The 22849-nt window shown below is 45.8% G+C and overlaps 1 protein-coding gene across 1 annotated transcript in view; it reads left to right on the forward strand.

Annotated features, from left to right (window-relative positions):
* LOC137537203 (uncharacterized) overlaps window positions 1–22849 on the forward strand; it is a 128033-nt gene that overhangs the window by 13294 nt on the left and 91890 nt on the right. The window contains 2 exon segments of the mRNA XM_068259310.1: window positions 714–2366; window positions 16325–16602. Coding sequence (XP_068115411.1) covers window positions 714–2366; window positions 16325–16602 — 1931 coding nt within the window.

The raw sequence follows: 22849 nt of genomic DNA on the forward strand, positions 1-22849 counted from the left end.
CGGCGACGGTAAACAAACATACTGCAGACACTTATCTACTGCAGGGGCGTAGATAAGCATCTGTAGAATCTGGAAGTGGTTAAGAAGGGTATGAATAATTTTGGACTGGACACTTTTGCTCAAATGTAAATAAAAGCCGTGAAATAGTTTTTTCCCACAATAATGGCTCTTGTACATCAGTATATTATCTTTTGTGAGACACCTATGTCATTTCCCATCACAAAAATTACTTGCTGGTTCAATAAAAGTAACTTTTTAAGCCACAAATTGCCAGGGATATAAATAATTATGGGCAGCACTGTAAGTCCCGAATGCTCGGTATTTGTTTGCTGGGGAAGGTTATCCGGGTTGGGTTGCACAAGGCAATATTAAACAAAAACAGAGGGAGTAACTTGCCAAGGCTGCCATCTCCAGGCTCCTCCTCCTCATAGCCCAGTGGGTGGGTACAGTGCCTTGCAAAAGTATTCACACACCCCCCCCCCCCCCCTCCCCTGGCTTTGTACCTATTTTGTTACATTCCGACCTGTCATTTTATTGTTTCCTGATATTACGTTATGTGATGGATCTGCACAAAATAGCCTAAGTTGATTAAGTGAAATGAGAAATGATGCACCAACTTGGAATTATCAGCAGCTCACTGACCATCACTAATGAAAATTGTTCCTCCCCTCAGAATTCTCTAACAGGAAGTGATGATGTTTCTCTATTTGCAGGGCGGAGTCCCGGCATCAGGAACCTCTCAGAGACTCGTCTCTCTGTATCCACAGACTGTACAACGGATGATGATGTCACTGGACAAGAGTCTCCTGCAGATATCCTGGTTACCCCAAATATTCCCCCAGACTCACCTCACCTGTCTAACCCTGAGGAGCCTCATACCCAGCACACCTCTCCCCCTGCTGGAGGGTCTCATTCCTGTTCCACATGTGGGAAATGTTATGCATGGAAATCACATCTTGTCAGGCATGAGAGATCTCACACTGGTGAGAAGCCCTATTCATGTTCTGAGTGTGGGAAATGTTTTGGAGAAAAAAGAACCCTTATTCTGCATAAGAGATCTCACACTGGTGAAATTCCCTATTCATGTGCTGAGTGTGGGAAATGTTTTAGAGCTAAAGAATCCCTTATCAGACATGAGATATTTCACACTGGTGAGAAGCGATATTCATGTGCTGAGTGTGGGAAATGTTTTGCATGTAAATCATACCTTTTCAAACATGAGAGATCTCATGTTGTTGAGAAGCCCTATTCATGTGCTGAGTGTGGGAAGTGTTTTGGAGAAAAAGGAACCCTTGTTGTACATGAGAGATCTCATACTGGTGAACGGCCCTTTTCATGTGTTGAGTGTGGGAAATGTTTTGCGTGTAAATCATACCTTATCAGACATGAGAGATCTCATGCTGTTGAGAAGCCCTATTCATGTTCTGAGTGTGGGAAATGTTTTGGAGAAAAAAGAACCCTTATTCTGCATAAGAGATCTCACACCGGTGATAAGCCCTATTCATGTGCTGAGTGTGGGAAATGTTTTGGAGAAAAAAGAACCCTTATTCTGCATAAGAGATCTCACACTGGTGAGAAGCCCTATTCATGTGCTGAGTGTGGGAAATGTTTTGTGCATATATCTCATCTTGTCACACACAAGAGATCTCACACTGGTGAGAAGCCTTATTCATGTGCTGAGTGTGGGAAAGGTTTTGCGCACAAATCAAATCTTGTCAGTCAAGAGAGAAATCACACTGGTGAGAAGCCCTATTCATGTGCTGAGTGTGGGAAATGTTTTGGAGCTAAAGAAACCCTTGTCACACATGAGAGATCACACACGGGTGAGAAGCCATATTCATGTGCCAAATGTGAGAAATGTTTTGCACAGAAATCAACCCTTGTCACACATGAGAGAACTCACACTGATGAGAAGCCCTATTCATGTGCTGAGTGTGGGAAATGTTTTGGTGATAAAAGAAACCTTGGCAAACATGAGAGAAGGCACACTGGAGAGAAGCCCTATTCATGTGCTGAGTGTGGGAAATGTTTTGGTGATAAAAGAAACCTTGACAGACATGAGAGAAGGCACACTGGAGAGAAGCCCTATTCATGTGCTGAGTGTGGGAAATATTTTGCTGATAAACAAAGCCTTGTCACACATGAAAGATCTCACAGTGGAGAGAAGCCATATTCATGTGCTGAGTGTGGGAAACGTTTTGGTGATAGAGGAAACCTTGTCAGACATGAGAGAACTCACACTGGTAATAAGTAAGGAGCAGGGAAACATAGCTTCACCTTCAGTGAACCTGAACTGGCCACAGCATACTGCTCTCCATCTCCCCAGCATAGCCGGAAGCAGGGAGGATGGAGAGAGGAGTGCAGCTGCCAATAACAGGCTTGTTCAGCTCTGCTTATCCCTCTGTCATCGCTGGTGAGAAGCTCTATTACTGCAGTCTGGGTTGGGTCACTTTTCTTGTAGTGATATTTACAGTTGAATTGTAGCATAGCTCCACCCACATTCTGTGCCCTGGCCTGACCTGGACCCCTCCTTTGGTGATTTTTACATTTGGCCAAGTAAGGAGGATTGTGACAGTGTCTGCTGTTTCAGTCAGTAAGATGACAGAAATGGGCTATGATGAGCATGTCCTGTGGAAGGTCAGTGGGGAGGTCAGACCTATTGATAGATGGAGCTTATTGCTTCCCAAGGTAAAAACAGGTCTGCACTTATACCCTTTATGTGTGGCTACAGTCATCTGTTTGAGCGTATTCACTCTGTGGTTGGTAAATTCTGGCTGATCCTGAGCCAAGATCCTACCTATGGGAAACACTTCAGTGATCTGCTGGTTTCTGAGTACAGCCAAGGTCGGACAATTAAGAGTTGGGTATGCAAGTCGGATACTTTGCCCAGAAAGACAGTGAATGTACCTAAAGATAGAAGGAGCTTTGTACCTTGTCTCAGGTGTAATTGCTGCAATGTAATAATAAAAGGTGCTACCATTTCACATCCATCCACCAGTGAACGGTTTGAAGTAAGAGGCAGATTTTCATGCTTGCGCTCATATGTTGTGCAGTGTTCTCCCCAGAGCCTTTCAGCTGTGCGGAGCGCCCACCTGAAATTGTCCCCCGCCCGGCTGCCGTTTGCCCTGGTCTGTGGCAGAATGACTTTCCTCCTCTTCTCCTCCTCTCATTACAGCGGGCAGTGCTATGTCTGTGCAGCCAGCCAGCTGTCGCTCAGAGATGCTATCTCCGCCCTCCTTCCCAGCTCCTGTGTGTAGTGTGGAGGGGTGGGGAAAGCTCAGTGATGTTACAAGCAGCAGGGGAGATGAAGTTAGAAGAGGACCCGCTGCTGTGTTCACAGACATGTCTGCATCTTTCCCCCGTTATCAAGTATGTGGGAAGCTGCGGTGAATTACAGCCAGCACGGGTGACGTTGCAGCCAGCATAGGAGCTGAAGTGTGCATTGCTTTAGTCTTTCAGGCATGCCTGTCACCCCCCCCCCCCCATAAAGTGCCTGTAAGAGCAATAATTACTGGCCCTGCTGCCTGGCCGCTGTGTATCTGGATGTGCTGCACTCGTGTCCCTCTAGACAGGTGGGGGTGGAGATGTTAGCCTGTGCTGTCTCCTGCTGAAGAATAGATCCCAGGTCAGGTACGAGGCTGCACAAGGGTACACATTAGCGCTTATCAGCCCCCTGCACTATGTCATATATGGGGTGGGGAAGGGGGCTCACACTGGCTGCTGCTAATAGAGGAGGGGGGAGTCTCCCTTTGGCTGGAGAGGTCTCATAGATGCAATGCTGTTGGAGAGGGACATCCGCAGAGTGCTGCTGGTAGATAGGGGGTCAGAGAGGTCTTCCAACCCACCAGCAGCACCCTGACTGAGAATGCCCCTCCCCCAACAGCATCACTCTGTGTGAGACCCCCACCCTTCCTCTATTAGTAGCAGCCAGTGTTATCCCCTTTTCTCCCACCCAGTAGCACCCAGCGTTACCCCCCCCCCCCCCGCAGTACCCAGTGTGATCACCTCTACACCCCCCCCCCCCCCCCCCACACACACACACACACACACACACACACACACCACCAAATAGCCCCCAGCCTGATTCCCAGCCACACCTTTCACCACCCAGTAGCACCCGGTGTGATTCCCCCACTGAGTAGCCCCCAGCGTGACCTTCCCCCACCCGGCTACTTTTTCATGCCGCCCAGCTGGAAAAACATTCTGGGGAGAACACTGTTGTGTGTGGGCTGAAGGGCCCCTGTGTTTATATTGGTGAAGCAGGAAGAGCAGTGAGACAGCGGATACAGGAACAGAACAGAAGTATTGCCAATTGTACATTGGGGGAGAGAGAGTATGAGCTAATAACTCTATACAGAGGTGCGATCTATGGCAGTGCTGTACTGGGGACAGCCATGTGACACAGCTGCCCCCCTGGGGGACACAGGAGCGATCCGCTGTGATAGGCTGAAGGGGGGAGGGAGGGAAAAATAATAATAAAATAAGCAATTTTGTTAAAAAAGACAAATATTTGTAAAAAATAAACATTGGGGGAGCGATCAGACCCCACCAACAGAAAGCTCTGTTGGTGGGAAGAAAAGGAATGGGGGGATCACTTGTGTGCTGAGTTGTATGACTCTGCAGCAAGGCCTTAAAGCTGCAGTGGCCCAATTGAGAAAAAATGGCCTGGTCACTAGGGGGGTTTAACCACCCTGGCGTTCTATCAACATCGCCAGGGTGGATGCGCAGCAGTATTTTTTTTTTTTTTTTAAATCCCCATCATGTAGCTAGCCTAGCACTAGCTACATGATGCCCCCCTCCCTGCGCTATCCCTCCCACCTCTCCGATCGCTGCCGGCGCACTCGCCCGCAAGGAAATCCCGTTCTGAACGGGATTTCCTTGAGGGCTTCCCCGTCACTATGGCGACGATGGTGATGACGTCATCGATGTCATGACGTCATCCGGAATTCCGATCCACCCCGCAGCGCTGCCTGGCACTGATTGGCCAGGCTGCGCACGGGGTCTGGCGGGGGGACCTCTATTGCGGTGCGTAGCGGCGCATCGGCTGCGGGCGGCGGCGATCAAATCGGCCCAGCGGGGCCTGAGCGGCGCCCTCCGGCGGTAATGGACGAGCTGAGCTCGTCCATACCGCTAAGGAGGTTAATACCGTAGTCCTCAAGAGGTTAAAAGGAAATAAACATGGCAGCCTCCATATCCCTCCCATTACAGTTGCATTTAAGTCAGGTGGCACAAGACAGACTTTATTTGAGGACTGATCCTGACTGCAAGAGGTAGTAGGGGTTATGGTGGGGTGACATCCTGTGGCCGTGACACATGTGCTGATCTGCAGAAGGGATGTGCTATTACTTCCCAAACATGTTGTAAGGCTTAGTGGTATAATTCTCAGAGTCCGCATAAGAGGTCTCGCTCTTCACCTAGCTATCCCTGCCTGGCACACTACTAACTGGCACCCACACTGTCCCTGCCTGGCACACCACTAACTGACACCCACACTGTCCCTGCCTGGCACACCACTAACTGGCACCCACACTGTCCCTGCCTGGCACACCACTAACTGACACCCACACTGTCCCTGCCTGGCACACCACTAACTGGCCTTAATTAGGACTTAGGCGAGCAAGGCATACAAATTGACGTAGAAGGCAGATGTACCACCAGGAGCCACTAATGAGGCTAGTAACACAGTTCAACAGTTCAGCAGTATCACATGCAAAGTTCAGGTAATAAGTAATGCAGATATGACAAGTCTTCATGCAAAGTTATTCAACAGTAATGATGATTGATTTGAGTTATGAAATAGTTCAAGCAGACCTGCATGCAGTATTTAGCAACAGGTAATAGTTGACGCAAGTTATGACACAGTTCCTTTTAGTCTGCATGCAAAGTTATGCAACAGATAGCAGAAGTTCCAGATGATATGTGACAAAGTTATGCGAGACTTTATGCACACTGTAGTTGACTGATAAGGAAAGTAGATTTATACTTATCGTCCAGTTCAAGTGGCACACAAGGAATATCCAGTAACAGTCCAAGGTCGATCCAGGTGGCAAGCAAGGGATGTCCAGTAACTAGCAGAGGTCGGTACATGTGGCAAGTAAGGGATGTCCAGTAACTAGCAGAGGTCGGCCAGATGGCAAACAAGGGGTTTGCAATAATAGGCAAGATTGGTCCAGGCAGCAAGCAAGGTTTTCCAGGAATCAAGCAGAGGTTAATCACAACAGAGTAGTCAAATACAAGCCAAGGTCAATATCCAGAATATCAGTAACCATTAAGTGCGCACCCAGTAACTAGCCAAAGCTATGCTTATCACGGGCGATGACTGAGAGCACTCTGCAGGTCTACATACAATACAGCATCCAATCAGTGGCCGGCCACACTCTGCACAACCAATCACATGGCAAGGCCCTGCCTAGGTGTCAGCTGTAGAATCAGGTGAGACCGCTCTGTCAGCTACTGTTTACCTTTGCGGAGGGTGTATTGGAATTGTAGCCGCCGCCTATCAGAATGTGCGGCCTCTGAGCCACCGGCAGCGTCATCAGCGGGGAACGAGCACCGAGACACGGACGTGGCAGATTCTGACTGGGGTCTCGGCGGAATCAGCATTGACAGGTATATTCCTTATACATGTACAGGCAGGTAAAGCTCAGCATGCCACATATGTAAGGCCTCCTCTACAGTGGCTGCAAATAACAGTTACTCATTTATTTAATAAAAATAGAAATTAAAAATGTAACAATTTAATTTGCCAAATATGTAAGGCCTACAGTGGGTGCAACTAAATATTGTTTAGGCAGGAAAATGCCACATGTTTGTGATGCAAATAGTTCATACAGGATGATGTAACATCCAAATGCAAATATATGCGGCTTGAAAGTGGACCCAGCAGTTTACACCTTGGTAGGACGTCATTGGTCCATTTTCCAGCTGCATAAATTTGCATACAACATTTACATAAACCTGCATGAAGTCAGAATTATTTGCATCTCATTAATCATCCCTAGTATGGGTCTTGTTATGTCTACATATGTTTTATTACTAAGAGGGTTTTTTTGTGTGATTTGTTTGTTACAAATATTTTCTAATAAACCTTTTATACTTGACCTTTGTGTGCGCTAATTCTAAACTGTCCCCGAGTCCCTAACTTCCCTTATTAGCCCTCCCTTGTCCTATGGACTGTACTCCATAACCAGCCTGACACCCTATGGACACACCATAATGTATAGGAATGTGTGAGTGTGTGTATATTTATATACACCATCATGTTATATGAAAAATTCACAACGGGATTTCATTGGCGTATGAAGAATAATCTGTTGAAAGACGTGGATTGTGTCTCCAATCTAAAGGCGGCCATAGCGGATTTCACCCGGATTCATGAAGCTGATGAGACCCCGCCCCCAATAAATAGGAGGCCTTGCAATGTGTCTTTTGCAGCATTTTAATCTCCCAAGAAGGAGAGAAGCTCCCAATTAGAAGAACTGTTCAGGGAGGTCGCTACATTGGAAAACGCCTTAAAAGATAAAAAGGGCAAAGATGCGGAAGTGGAACTGAAGTCATCTAATACCAGGCAGAGGCTCCATGGGACTAACAATCACCAGCTGATAGAGAGAGGTTCAGGGCTGCACTATATGACAAAGCTGGGAAATGTGACACTCTTCTAGCAAACTGCCTACACCCCAAACATGATCGAACATGTTGGAAATAATCGAATCGATGGAATCGATCCCGCGAATTGCGCGGGAAAACGCAACGTGTGTATCCAGCATTAGCTTCTTTAACTGCAATCTCACAGGAAATCCTCTTCCCACCGCCGGCTCACAGGATATCCCCTTTTCACCCCAGGCTCACAGAATACCCCCTTCCCAACCCAGGCTCACAGAATACCCCCTTCCCAACTCAGGCTCACAGGATACCCCCTTCCCACCCCAGGCACACGGGATACCCCCCACCCCAGGCACACGGGATACCCCCCACCCCAGGCACACAGGATACCGCCACCCCAGGCTCACAGGATACCCCCTCGCCACCCCGGGTTCACAGGATATCCCCTCCCCAGGCTCAAAGGATACCCCCTTCCCACCCCAGGCTCACAGGATACCCCCTTCCCTCCCCAGGCTCACAGGATATTCTCTCCCCAGAGTCCCCACCCCAGGCTCACAGGATACCCCCTTCCCACCCCAGGCTCACAGGATACCCCCTTCCCACCCCAGGCTCACAGGATACCCCCTTCCCACCCCAGGCTACCCCCTTCCCACCCCAGGCTCACAGGATATCCCCTTCCCACCCCAGGCTCACAGGATATCCCCTTCCCACCCCAGGCTTACAGGATATCCCCTTCCCACCCCAGGCTCACAGGATATCCCCTTCCCACCAGAGTTAAAGTTAAAGGTATCCTGTCAGAAGCCTTCACCATCCGGAATGGCACCAGGCAGGGGTTTCCCCTTTCACCCCTATTGTTTGTGTTATGCAAGGAACATTTTGCCAACACCCTCACAGCAAATGCCCACATTTCAGGGATAGAAATTCACAACTTCGATTTGAAGTTAGCACATTATGCAGATGATCTGCTCCTTTACCTCACTAAACCACTGATCTCAATACCAAACTTCCTTAAAGAGGCAGAAGCATTCTCTACAGTTAGCAACTTCAAAATGAATCTCTCCAAAATGGAGGTCCTGAACGTGTCGTTGGCTGGAGGGGTAGTGCAGGCTCTGTCCAACTCTTTCCTTCAAATGGAGATCCGATAACATTAAATACCTGGAGATACTGATCTCTTCAGAACTCACTATCCTCTACAACCTAAACTGTCCCCCACTACTTCATAAAATATCTAGAGATCTCTCCTATTGGAGCACACTTAAACTCTCTTGGCTGGGCAGAATGAATGTCCTCAAGATTAACTTCCTACGAAGACTACTATATGTTTTCCAGGCATTTCCACTGGACATTCCAGGTTCATTCTTGCAGACACAGCATTCCACCCGGTTTAGTTTCATATGGCTGGCCAGGAAATCGAGAATAAACTATAATCTACTTACTAGGTGGTGTGGGCTTCCCTGATAAGCTGCGGTATCACCAAGCTGCAGGACTCCTACTTATAATTGGTTTCATAACAGAGACCAAAAACAATGGGTCCAGATTGAGAGGGAGTGGGTGGGATTAAGACCCCAGAGCCCTCTCATGGATGACAAAACAAAAAAGGCCTGACCCAGACAAACTTCCCTTCTGTACCTCCAGAACGCTCCTTCTGTGGGATAAGATTCCTCTCCAGTGGTCTATACTCCATTCCCAACCCATTAACCCCAATGCTAGACAACACTGATTTCCAAACAGGGATGGGTGCACCCTCAGAACTAGGACAAAATAGGTATCACTGGCCCCTTTTGAGGCAACTGCCAATGAATTCTAGACAAAAAAGATTAGCCAAATCAAAACCCCAACTATAAACCCACCTGGTTGGCTAAACACAAACTCAGTGAATTCTATAACCATACCCATCCCAAGACATGGGTTCCAAGATATTTGACCTCTTTTGAAAGTCTCTGTGCACAGTCTGAGGTGCCTGGACTGACAGATGTTCCACAATATTTTCTGTAGAAGTGGGTTGTCCCACGAAATGCGTCGCACTGGAGTGTTTTACCTGTATTTCTGTGATTGTGAACAATATAGAGGTGTGTTTTTGAATATAAACATCCTTGGCCCTATTACCTGGAGGTAAGTCCACCTCTACCTCCCTTTTAACCACTTCAGCACCTCAGGGTTTTTAGCTTAAAAACCAGAGCAATTTTCACATTTCAGCGCTCCTCCCATTCATTCACCAATAACTTTATTGCTACTCATCAGATGTAAATGATCTATATCTTGTTTTTTTTGCCACAAATTATGCTTTGTGAGGGTGATATTTGCTTTTAGTAATTATGCTATTATCTGTGCATTTTAAAGGGAAAAATGAGAAAAAAAAAGAAAAAATACACTATTTCTCCATTTCCATGCACTATAGTTTTCAAATAAACAATGTTACCATAGGTAAAACCCACACATTGGGCTCGATTCACAAAGCGGTGATAACTCAGTTATCACGCCTAAAAGACTTTAGGCGTGATAAGCCGTGCAATGCTGAGTTAGCACCGCTTTTGCCCTTTATCGCGCGCAAAGTCCCGCGCGCAAAGTTTTGCATGCGCAATCGCGCAGTTCCGCGCGCAGCGCCCATAGGCTTTAATGGGCACATCGCGCGAACTGCACCGTGCGCCGGGCGATTGCGCGCGCAAAACTTTGCGCGAGTTTCATTTTATCACGCCTAAACTGAGTTTAGGCGTGATACAGGGGTTTTCACAGGCGTGCAAACACTTTGCACCGCTTTGTGAATCAGGCCCATTGTATTTGCTAATTTGTCCTGGTTATCTCAACATTTAAATAATGTTCCTAGTATAATGCATGGCGATAATATATTCGTTTCTGGTTTGTGTTTTTTGTTTTCTCATTGTACTCTATCAGTAATTAAAAGCCCTTATCTTCATGATTAACAGTAATACACTCTCATGGCATACATATTTTAAAAGCTAAGTCCCTAGGGTAACTACAGTGGTGTGAAAAACTATTTGCCCCCTTCCTGATTTCTTATTCTTTTGCATATTTGTCACACTTAAATGTTTCTGCTCATCAAAAACCGTTAACTATTAGACAAAGATAACATAATTGAACACAAAATGCAGTTTTAAATGATGTTTTTTATTATTTAGTGAGAAAAAACACTCCAAATCTACATGGCCCTGTGTGAAAAAGTGATTGCCCCCCTTGTTAAAAAATAACTTAACTGTGGTTTATCACACCTGAGTTCACTTTCTGAAGTCACCCCTAGGCCTGATTACTGCCACACCTGTTTCAATCAAGAAATCACTTAAATAGGAGCTATCTGTCACAGAGAAGTAGACCAAAAGCACCTCAAAAGCTAGACATCATGCCAAGATCCAAAGAAATTCAGGAACAAATGAGAACAAAAGTACTGTAATTGAGATCTATCAGTCTGGTAAAGGTTATAAAGCCATTTCTAAAGCTTTGGGACTCCAGCGAACCACAGTGAGAGCCATTATCCACAAATGGAAAAACATGGAACAGTGATGAACCTTCCCAGGAGTGGCCGGTTAACCAAAATTACCCCAAGAGTGCAGATAAAACTCATCCGAGAGGCCTCAAAAGACCCCAGGACAACATCTAAAGAACTGCAGGCCTCACTTGCCTCAATTAAGGTCAGTGTTCACGACTCCACAATAAGAAAGAGACTGGGCAAAAACGGCCTGAATGGCAGATATCCAAGGCGCAAACCACTTTTAAGCAAAAAGAACATTGAGGCTCATCTCAATTTTGCTAAAAACATCTCAATGATTGCCAAGACTTTTGGGAAAATACCTTGTGGACCGACGAGACAAAAGTTGAACTTTTTGGAAGGTGCGTGTCCCGTTTCATCTGGCGTAGAAGTAACGCAGCATTTCAGCAAAAGAACATCATACCAACTGTAAAATATGGTGGTGGTAGTGTGATGGTCTGGGGTTGTTTTGCTGCTTCAGGACCTGGAAGGCTTGCTGTGATAGATGGAACCATGAATTCTACTGTCTACCTAAAAATCTTGAAGGAGAATGTCCGGCCATCTGTTCGTCAACTCAAGCTGAAGCGATCTTGGGTGCTGCAGCAGGACAATGACCCAAAACACACCAGAAAATCCACCTCTGAATGGCTGAAGAAAAACAAAATGAAGACTTTGGAGTGGCTTAGTCAAAGTCCTGACCTGAATCCTATTGAGATGTTGTGGCATGACCTTAAAAAGGCGGTTCATGCTAGAAAACCCTCAAATAAAGCTGAATTATAACAATTCTGCAAAGATGAGTGGGCCAAAATTTCTCCAGAGCGCTGTAAAAGACTTGTTGCAAATTATCGCAAACGCTTGATTGCAGTTATTGCTGCTAAGGGTGGCCCAACCAGTTATTAGGATCAGGGGGCAATTTCTTTTTCACACAGGGCCATATAGGTTTTGAGTTTTTTTCCTCACTAAATAATAAAAACCATCATTTAAAACTGCATTTTGTGTTCAATTATGTTATCTTTGACTAATAGTTAACGTTTTTTTGATGAGCAGAAACATTTAAGTGTGACAAACATGCAAAAGAATAAGAAATCAGGAAGGGGGCAAATAGTTTTTCACACCACTGTATGTATTCTCTTTTCAATGCTGTCACTTTTTTTTTTTTTTTTACAAGTATTTATTTAGGGGTATAGAGTACATGAAAATAACAGTTTTATTGCTTTTCATTCAGTTTTCCGGTAAAAAAAATCACATGACTTAGCCCTCAGTTGTCAAACAACACAAAATCTATTCTCTCACTTGTCACGGTTAAAATGATACCCTATATACATAATCAGATAGCTTATTGGGCATACAGCACACTGTTTACCACATGTACGCCTATCTACTCCCCTGAGCTTCAAGTAAAGTTTTGTGGGGAGTAGATAAGCGTAGCAAGGGAGGTGAAGTGGTTAAACTGTTTTTAGTGTATTTTATCCTGAACTTTCACCACTGTTTCCTACTTGCCTGACATAGTTTTATCTACCCTTGTTGGAGGATGGCTTCCCCCTTTATCCTCCTACAGAGAGCAACTTCTTACCTGAGTGAGGACAGGTGTCTTTCCCCATCTGCTTACGATAGTGGTTGTCTTGGTGGTAACCCACGTTTGTGATTATTATTCCTCACTATACATTTGATTGTCATTTGCCTCAACATACTACACTATATTGGCCTCTTGTTTTTTTTCCAACCCATCTGGCAGACCGTCTTTAGCCTTTAGCCTATTATGTTTCCTCTTCATATCAGCCGGGTCGCTCTGCAGTGACAGGCAGATCTGAACTGTGGAAGTCTTCTATGATGGAGGAGAGGGGCCTGGGAGGAACAGAGAGGAAGTGGTCACCAGCTCAGAAGGTAACAGAGCAGTGACCGCGGGGAGGGAGGGGGTGGGGGGGGGGGGGTCAGGATGCCGCCCCATGGCCCATTGCCACACGAAGAACCTGCCTCATTCGGCATCATGGGCCACCCAACGCTGCTAAAGTCCCTGACTGTCTGTCCGCTGTATCTGCATTCATGTCATTCCGTTTCCTTAAATTTAGAGAAACATGAGAAAAATGGAGATTGTGATATTTCCACCCTCACTCTCTGTTCCACCTTCCATATTCACAATCAATGTAGAAAACACCCCAATAACCTCAACTCCTAAAGCTCTCTGTCTGGGGGTAATTCTGGACTCTGAGCTTTCATTTACACCACATATTAATGCAGTAACTACCTCCTGCTAGGCTGCTACTTCCATCTCAAAAATATTTCTAGAATTTATCCCTTCCTGTCAGAATAGGCAACCAAAAGGCTTGTACATGCACTAATCATTTCCTGCCTTGACTATTGTAACACTCTACTCTGGGGTTTACCAAAAAGCAGGCTGGCACCTCTCCAGTCCCTGCTATACTCTGCTGCCCATCTCACCCACCTCTCTTCCCGCTCCTCTGAGGCAGCCCCTCTCTGCCAATCTCTCCACTGGTCACCAATTCCCTAAAGGATCCAGTTTAAACTTCTCACACTAGCATACACAGCTCTACACAAGTTATCACCTCCATACATTTCCTCAATTTCTAGTTCCCTGTCCACCCTGAACAGGAGACCCTCTTGTTCTCTAGCTTGGTCACCACCTCTCACTATCGCATCCAGGACTTCTCACGGGTGGTCCTTCTCCTTTGGAACTCTCTCCCACAGCCTGTCCATCATGCTCCAAGTCTGGAAACGTTCAAACGCACTCTGAAAACACACCTATTCAGACAAGCCTATAATTTGCTAAAGGTAGCATTGGAAGTTCACTGCTCCATCCCCTATGTTTCCTTACCCATTGTTTCTACCCCACCACCCTCCAGATTGTAAGCTCACAAGGGCAGAGACCTCCTCCTATTGTTTCTTATTTTGCTGTAATTTACTATATGAACACGTACAAATGTTGGTGATATCTCAATCCACACATTAATTTTGTATGTATTTGTACTTATATTACTGGATGTCTTCTCATGTATACATGTTCCCCAATATTTGTTTTGTACTATGTACAGTGCTACAGAAGATGTTGGCGCTATATAAATAAAAAACCATAATAATCTTTCAGGCTTTGTTCACATCTAAAATTGCAATCACTGACGCCAGCGTTTTGCGATTTTGTGCGCAATTATTTTTTAGCGCCTCCCGGCACTTACCTGCGCGTTGCGATTTATTGTAAAGTGCTTATCTAAGCGCTTTTGCAGGGCAATTAGTTTTTTCACTGCCTGACATCAGTCATGAAGTGAACCAGAGAGAGAGGCCACAAGCATGGCAAACATGTAGGAAACCGCCTGCCCCACGAAGGGGGTCTATTTGAAAAGGGCTCCTGGAAAAAAGGGCTCCTGGTGTAGCCCATATATACCAAATTCGGCTACAAAAAGGGCACGTGGTGTAGCCCATATGCCAACTTCGGCTACAAAGGGCACGTAGTGTAGCCCAAATATGCAAACTTCGGCTATAAAGGGCGCCTGGTGTAGCCCATATATGCCAAATTTAGCTACAAAGGGCACCTGGTGTAGCCAAAAAAGCTAGTTTTAGTTTATTGAAAAGGATGCTGTTATAGGCAAAATTTGTTGGGCTATAAAAGGGCTCTAGATATAGCTAAGAAAAGTGATTATTATGACCTAACTGCTCCCTACTCTCACACAGAACCCTCCCCTGATGGTGCATACCCTAACCCCCTAGGTAGTGCCTAACCCTAAGACCCCCAGGTGGTGCCTAACCCTAAGACTCCCCTGGTGGTGCCTAACCCCAAGACCCCCCCAGGTGGTGCCTAACCCCAAGACCCCCCTAGGTGGTGCCTAACCCTAAGACTCCCCAGGTGGTGCCTAACCCTAAGACTCTCCAGGTGGTGCCTAACCCTAAGACCCCTCAGGTGGTGCCTAAACCTAAGACCCCCGCTCCCCGCTTCTGATGCCTAATCCTAACCTCCCCTGCGCCCTTGAATCAAAAATCTCGGCTATAAAAGGGTCCCCTTTTGTAACAGAATCAAAAACCTTGTAGCCTAAAACCTTGTATCTGAATAAAAAAATATGGGCTACAAAGGGGCGCCCTACTGTAGCCGAAAACCTTGTAGCCAAATAAAAATATGGGCTACAAAGGGGCACCCTTTTGTAGCCAAAAACCTTTAAGCTGAATAAAAATATGGGCTACAAAGGGGCACCCTTTTGTAGCCAAAAACCTTTAAGCTGAATAAAAATATGGGCTACAAAAGGGCGCCCGCTTGTAGCCTATATCAAAACTCGGGAGCCCTTTTCACCACCTTGTAGCCCATATTTGCAGAAATAACATTGATGTCTATAGAGGAACCCTCTTCATACAGGCAGCTCAGGAGCCCTTTTCAACGGATCCCACAATGGCAACACAAAGCAACAGAGAGTAGCATCATGGCAGAAATCAGAACTTTTGCTTATCAACATACAAAGCAGATTGAGGTGACACCCACAACAGTGTCCACCCTCCCCCCGAAAATACTGAGTCCTATGAAAATTTCTGCTCATTACAAGGTAAACCGGCTCAAAATGACATCCCTTATCATCAGTAGCTGGAACATCCAAGGGCTGAACGCCTCAGCTTTTGGATCCAAAACAAATGATCCAGACTTTATAAAGAGACTTGAAAACATTGATATCCAAATCCTCCTGGAGACATGGACCCGGGCAGAGGATGAATCTTTCGTACCCATAGGGTACCGGGAATTCTCCATATCTGCCCAGAAAAACAGGAACATTAAACAGGGCCGCCGTTCAGGAGGCATACTAATCTGGTATAAGGAGGAGCTTACAGAGCACATCAAAGCAATCAAACGAGGAGACAGCCACATCTGGATCAAAATAAACCGCTCCATCCTCACCTCTCAGTCTGACATGTACCTGTGTGCAGCATACATCCCCATCTATGGAGACCTCAACGCCAGAACAGGCACAGAGAAGGACTATCTGACCTCTGAGGGAAACACATACATACTTGGAGGAGAGAGCTACTACCAGGAACCAATGCAGACAGCAAGAAATAGCTATGACAAGACAGTAAACAAAAGTGGGAAAGCCTTGCTGAACCTGTGCCGGAGCCTCGGCCTATACATAATGAATGGGCGAACTAGGGGTGACTCTCTTGGGAGATTTACTATGCACTCACATGTAGGCAGCAGTGTGGTAGATTATGCTGTCACAGATACAGACCCCATAAACATCAATGCCCTCATAGTCACCCCTGAAACACACCTGTCAGACCACAACCAAATCTTGCTGTACCTGAAATCCACTGATAAACCAACCGCACAGCAACCTCAAGAGACCGGTCTCTACAAGCTGCCACCATCCTTCAAATGGCCCAAAGAGTCTGCCATCAAATTCACCAACATGACCAACACTGCCAAAATCCAAGAACTGCTGACAAACTTTCATACCAACCTATATGAACCAAACCAACAAGGTGTCAACCGTGCAGTGAAAGACTTCAGCAACATCTTATATAACATGGCAGTACTCGCTGGTCTCAAGCAGACCAACTTTAAGAGATCCACAAATAAACAGTCCCAAAAATGGTTTGACAGTGAGTGCAAGGCTCTACGTAATTCTCTAAGGGCATCCTCTAACCAAAAGCACAGAGACCCCAACAACCAGGACCTAAGAGAAGCCCATGACCACCTACAGAGACAATACAAAGACACCCTCAGGCGGAAAAAACAAAGCCACATCTCCCACAAACTCCAACAGCTGGAGGACTCCCTCCAAGACAACTCATTCTGGGAGACCTGGAACCACATTGGGACAAAGCCCAAGAAAAGCCCTCTACACATCCAAAATGGCCACATCTGGCTCCACTACTTCAGGGACCTCTACAGAGACATCCCAGAAAATGCCCAAACCCCGGAACAGAAACAACTAGCCGCAAAGCTGAAGGACATGGAGGAGACAATCAAGGACTTTCAAAACCCTCTGGATACACCAATCACGATGGAGGAAATAAGAGAAAGAACAAAGCTGATAAAATGTAAGAAGGCTAGCGGTACCGATGGCATCCTGCCAGAGATGATCAAATACAGCCCCCCGGACATACATAAGGCACTCGCAAGACTATTCAACCTTATCCTTGAGTGCGGGCTCCTTTCCTCAGGCCTGGAGTGAAGGCCTCATAACACCCATCTACAAGAATGGGGACAGATATGATCCAGCAAACTACAGAGGAATCTGTGTCAGCAGCACACTGGGGAAACTGTTTAACAGCATCATCAATAAAACGATCCTCTCCTTCCTCACACAGCAGGACGTACTCAGCAAAAGCCAAGTTGGGTTCATGCCAAACCACTGCACAACCGACCACATCTACACACTGCACAGCCTTATCAAGACCCATGTCCACAGCTCACGCGGCAAAGTACACACTTGCTTTGTGGATTTTAAGAAGGCGTTTGACTCGGTGTGGCACCCAGGCCTTTCCCTAAAACTCCTAGAAAGCGGAATAGGAGGTAGAATCTATGATGTCATCAAGAGTTCATATACTGGGAACCAATGCAGTGTGAAAGTGGACGGAAAGAGAAGCGCGTTCTTCAAGCAGGGTCGAGGAGTCAGGCAGGGCTGCAGTTTGAGCCCAACACTCTTTAACATATTCATTAACCAACTGGCTGTAGCCCTGGAATCCTCCCCAGCACCAGGCCTCCTCCTGCATGACCACGAGGTGAAGTTCCTGCTGTATGCAGATGATCTCCTGCTGCTCTCCCCAACAGAAAGGGGCCTACAGGACAGCCTGGCAGTACTGGAGAGTTTCTGCACCACATGGGCACTGCCCATCAACCCAAAGAAGACAAAAGTGATGGTGTTCCAGAGAAAAAATCTAAAAACGCCCACCTCCTCATTTATATTAAATGGCTGCCCACTGGAGACCACAAACAGTTACACCTACCTGGGGCTGGAAATTAACCAAATGGGGAGCTTTAAACCAGCAGTAGAGGCCCTGAAGGAAAAAGCCTGTAGAACGTTTTATGCCATCAGAAGACAACTTTACCACCTAAAACCACCGGTGAGAGTCTGGGTAAAGATATTCAACAGCATCATCACCCCAATCCTGCTCTATAGCAGTGAGGTATGGGGCCCGGTCACCTACCCTGACCAATCAAAATGGGACTCCAGCCCAACAGAAATCTTCCATCTAGAGTTCTGCAAGTATCTTCTCCAAGTCCATCGCAGCACTTCAAACTCAGCCTGCCGGGCAGAGCTAGGCAGATTCCCACTATGGCTGACTATCCAGCAGAGGGTGCTCTCATACTGGGCGCATATACAGAGCAGCAGCCCCAGCACTTACCACCATAAAGCCTTACTGAGCCAGGGTGGCGAGGCCATACCACGCGCTTTGAAACAAAGCGTCAACAGCCAGCCCAGCCAAGACCACCAACACAGGCTGACAAAAGCCCAAATAAAAGGAATGATAGAAAGCTGCAAGGACCGATACCTAGAGGAATGGAGAAGTGACATAAAGAACTCCCAGAAACTCACTATCTACCAATCACTACAGAGGGAGTACACAATGGCTCCATATCTGGAGAGGCTACACCACCACAAAGACAGACAGGCCTTGAGCCTGTACCGTCTGAGCGCCCACAACCTGGAGATAGAGACAGGACGACACAGACAGACATGGAAGCCCCAGGAGGAGAGACTGTGCAGGCAATGTGACCAGGGGGTCCTGGAGGATGAGGCCCACTTCCTGCTACACTACAGCAAATATACACCGTTGAGGACCGCCCATTTCCAAAGACTCTCCGCAGATTTCACCTCCACAGATGAGGAGAGGAAACTCTATATCCTACTGGGGGAAGAGGAAAAAACTGTGCAAATAGCAGCCCGATATATCACTGCCTGCCACCAACTGAGAGGAACATGATACCACATGAACTGTATAACCCCATACTCCCCTCCCCTATGGACTGTATGCCTATACCCCCCTCCCCTATGGACTATATATCCCATCCCCCCCCATACCATCCATTACATCCTCCACCCTCCTATGGACTGTAGACATATATCCTTCCCTTATTACCCCCCCGCCCCCCCACACACACAAACACGTTAATGTTCTGTTTTGTTTTGCTTTGGCAATGCTAAATGTATTTGGTCCTACCAATAAAGCTTTTTGGATTTGGATTGGAACTCTTTGACCCGGAAAAGAATAAATACAATGTATTCTTAAAGGCGCTGGGGAAATCGCTATACAAAGCGCTTTTTCAAGCGTTTTGTAATTTCCCTATACCTTCCATTGAGGCAAATCACCCAGAAAATGGTCCAGGCAGTGCTTTGGTGAGCGAATCGGAATGAAACCACTCAGATGTGAACTCTCTCATAGGGAATCATTGCACAATCGCTTTTAGGGTGATTGTGAAAATCACCGGCGCTTAAAGCCAAAAGCGCTGTTAGTGTGAACAGGTCCTCAGGGTCTCTGGTGTTCAGATCTTTGTGCGCTTGAGTTAAAAGCTTTGCCCATACCACAATTCATACATTTATTACACAATAATGAGGGCCTAAACAAAACATACAGTGGTTTGCAAAAGTATTCGGCCCCCTTGAAGTTTTCCACAATTTGTCACATTACTGCCACAAACATGAATCAATTTTATTGGAATTCCACGTGAAAGACCAATACAAAGTGGTGTGCACGTGAGAAGTGGATCGAAAATCATACATCATTCCAAACATTTTTTACAAATAAATAACTGCAAAGTGGGGTGTGCGTAATTATTCGGCCCCCTGAGTCAATACTTTGTAGAACCACCTTTTGCTGCAATTACAGCTGCCGGTCTTTTAGGATATGTCTCTACCAGCTTTGCGCATCTAGAGACTGAAATCCTTGCCCATTCTTCTTTACAAAACAGCTCCAGCTCAGTCAGATTAGATGGACAGCGCTTGTAAACAGCAGTTTTCAGATCTTGCCACAGATTCTCGAATGGATTTAGATCTGGACTTTGACTGGGCCACTATAACACATGGATATGTTTTGTTTTAAACCATTCCATTGTTGCCCTGGCTTTATGTTTAGGGTCATTGTCCTGCTGGAAGGTGAACCTCCGCCCTAGTCTCAAGTCTTTTGCAGTCTCCAAGAGGTTTTCTTCCAAGATTGCCCTGTATTTGGCTCCATCCATCTTCCCATCAACTCTGACCAGCTTCCCTGTCCCTGCTGAAGAGATGCACCCCCCGAGCATGATGATGCCACCACCATATTTGACAGTGAGGATGGTGTGTTCAGACTGATGTGCAGTGTTAGTTTTCTGCCACACATAGCATTTTGCATTTTGGCCAAAAAGTTCCATTTTGGTCTCATCTGACCAGAGCACCTTCTTCCACATGGTTGCTGTGTCCCCCACATGGCTTGTGGCAAACTGCAAACGGGACTTCTTATGCTTTCTGTTAACAGTGGCTTTCTTCTTCCCACTCTACCATAAAGGCCAACTTTGTACAGTGCATGACTAATAGTTGTCCTATGGACAGAGTCTCCCACCTCAGCTGTAGATATCTGCAGCTCGTCCAGAGTCACCATGGGCCTCTTGACTGCATTTCTGATCAGCGCTCTCCTTGTTCGGCCTGTGAGTTTAGGTGGACGGCCTTGTCTTGGTAGGTTTACAGTTGTGCCATACTCCTTCCATTTCTGAATGATCGCTTGAACAGTGCTCCTTGGGATGTTCAAGGCTTTGGAAATCTTTTTGTAGCCTAAGCCTGCTTTAAATTTCTCAATAACTTTATCCCTCACCTGTCTTGTGTGTTCTTTGGACTTCACAGTGTTGTTGCTCCAAATATTCTATTAGACAACCTCTGAGGCCCTCACAGAGCAGCTGTATTTGTACTGACATTAGATTACACACAGGTGCACTCTATTTAGTCATTAGCACTCATCAGGCAATGTCTATAGGCAACTGACTGCACTCAGATCAAAGGGGGCCAAATAATTACGCACACCCCACTTTGCAGTTATTTATTTGTAAAAAATGTTTGGAATCATGTATGATTTTCGTTCCACTTCTGATGTGTACACCACTTTGTGTTGGTCTTTCACATGGAATTCCAATAACATTGATTCATGTTTGTGGCAGTAATGTGACAAAATGTGGAAAACTTCAAGGGGGCCGAATACTTTTGCAACCCACTGTATGTGAGGGAACACTTGTCACAATACACAAAACAATGTTTCACAAATTTTTGCGTTGTTTCAGATGTAGCAAAATACATTGGAATCCAGAAAGTGCACATCATGTGGGAAGGAGCAGTAAGCTGATTTAAAATCAAGGGAAAAAATGACATGCAGTTCTCGAGCTGAGCACTGACTGCAATGGCCAGTGTGTGTATTGCCGTTTGTGGCAATAACTAAGTGCTCTCTGCCTTAAAGAGAAACTCCAGTGAAAATAATGTAGTAAAAAAAGTGCTTCATTTTTTTACCATAATTATGTATAAATGATTTAGTCAGTGTTTGCTCATTGTAAAATCTTTCCTCTCCCCGATTTACATTCTGACATTTATTACATGGTGACATTTTTACTGTGGGCAGGTTATGTAGCTGCTGCTAGCTGTTTTGGCTGTTAGAGACAGCTGTAAACAGCTAATTCCTGTCTGTGAACATTGTTACATTGTGGCAGTTTGCCCAGAGTACCTCGGTACTCAGAGCTTCTTGTGGGAGGGGTTTCAGCACAAAATCAGTCATACAGCGCCCCCTGATGGTCTGTTTGTGAAAATCATTATATTTCTCATGTAAAAGGGGGTATCAGCTACTGATGGGGATAAAGTTCAATTCTAGGTTGGAGTTTCTCTTTAAAGTCACTATATCATTTTTTTTCTGCAGATCTTTTAAATGCAACACATTTTCTTGATTGATCCGTCATACCCATGCCTGTAATAATCCTCCCCACTGTAACCTCTCCTACATCCTGGCAATGCCCAACAGGCATACATATGCTAGTAATAAGAAAGGATGAGGCTGTAGATGTGTCCATGCAAAAAAGGCGTTGGGTAAAAAAGGGCGCGTGGTGTAATAAGCGCTAATAGCGTTTATAACAATATTGTATTGTATTTTGTGTACTATAGTGGTTTACAAATTGAAAACCTTTAATAGTGTCTATAAAATCGCAAATTGTGAATAAGATAATCTTCCCTGTTTTGAAAGTGAAACTTATAATTACGTTTGTTAAAAAACAATAATATATGTTGTGAGAGAAATGCTGGGTTAGAGGTAGAAGGTGTGTATATTTCTCCCAGATTTCTCTCTTATATATGTTAAAACTCCAGGGCAGCAAGAATTTCAGCAGTGAAAGGGTGTTCTTTCACTGCATTTGGCTTTTTGGAAAAGCCGGTAAAAGGGGCCCTGGAGTGAATGGAAGTGAGCGGGTGGGACTTCCATTCACCAGGCTATCCAGGCTTTTGAAGAAGCCTGGCTAATTAATTGCCTCATTAGGCTTCAGGGGAAACCCTTTAAATATGGTGTCTCCAGTGTTAGTCTCTCTCTCTTCCTGGGATCTGCCTGCCTGCAGTAAGGAGAGAGCCAGACACAGTGAGTAACCAAACTTAATCATACTGTTTGTAGAGCTGGATGCTAGATCCTCTCTCTTGCATAGAGAGGGAATATTTGTATGTTAGTTAGAGCCGGACAGGCTAGGGTTTATTTTTATGTTTTGTTTTTGTTGTACTCCTGTGTTTTGGATTTGTAAATAAAGCTGATGCTATCAGCTTAAAACTTGGTCTGCTGACTGAACTG

The sequence above is a fragment of the Hyperolius riggenbachi genome, chromosome 10 (assembly GCF_040937935.1).
Source record: "Hyperolius riggenbachi isolate aHypRig1 chromosome 10, aHypRig1.pri, whole genome shotgun sequence".
Lineage (NCBI taxonomy): Eukaryota > Metazoa > Chordata > Amphibia > Anura > Hyperoliidae > Hyperolius > Hyperolius riggenbachi.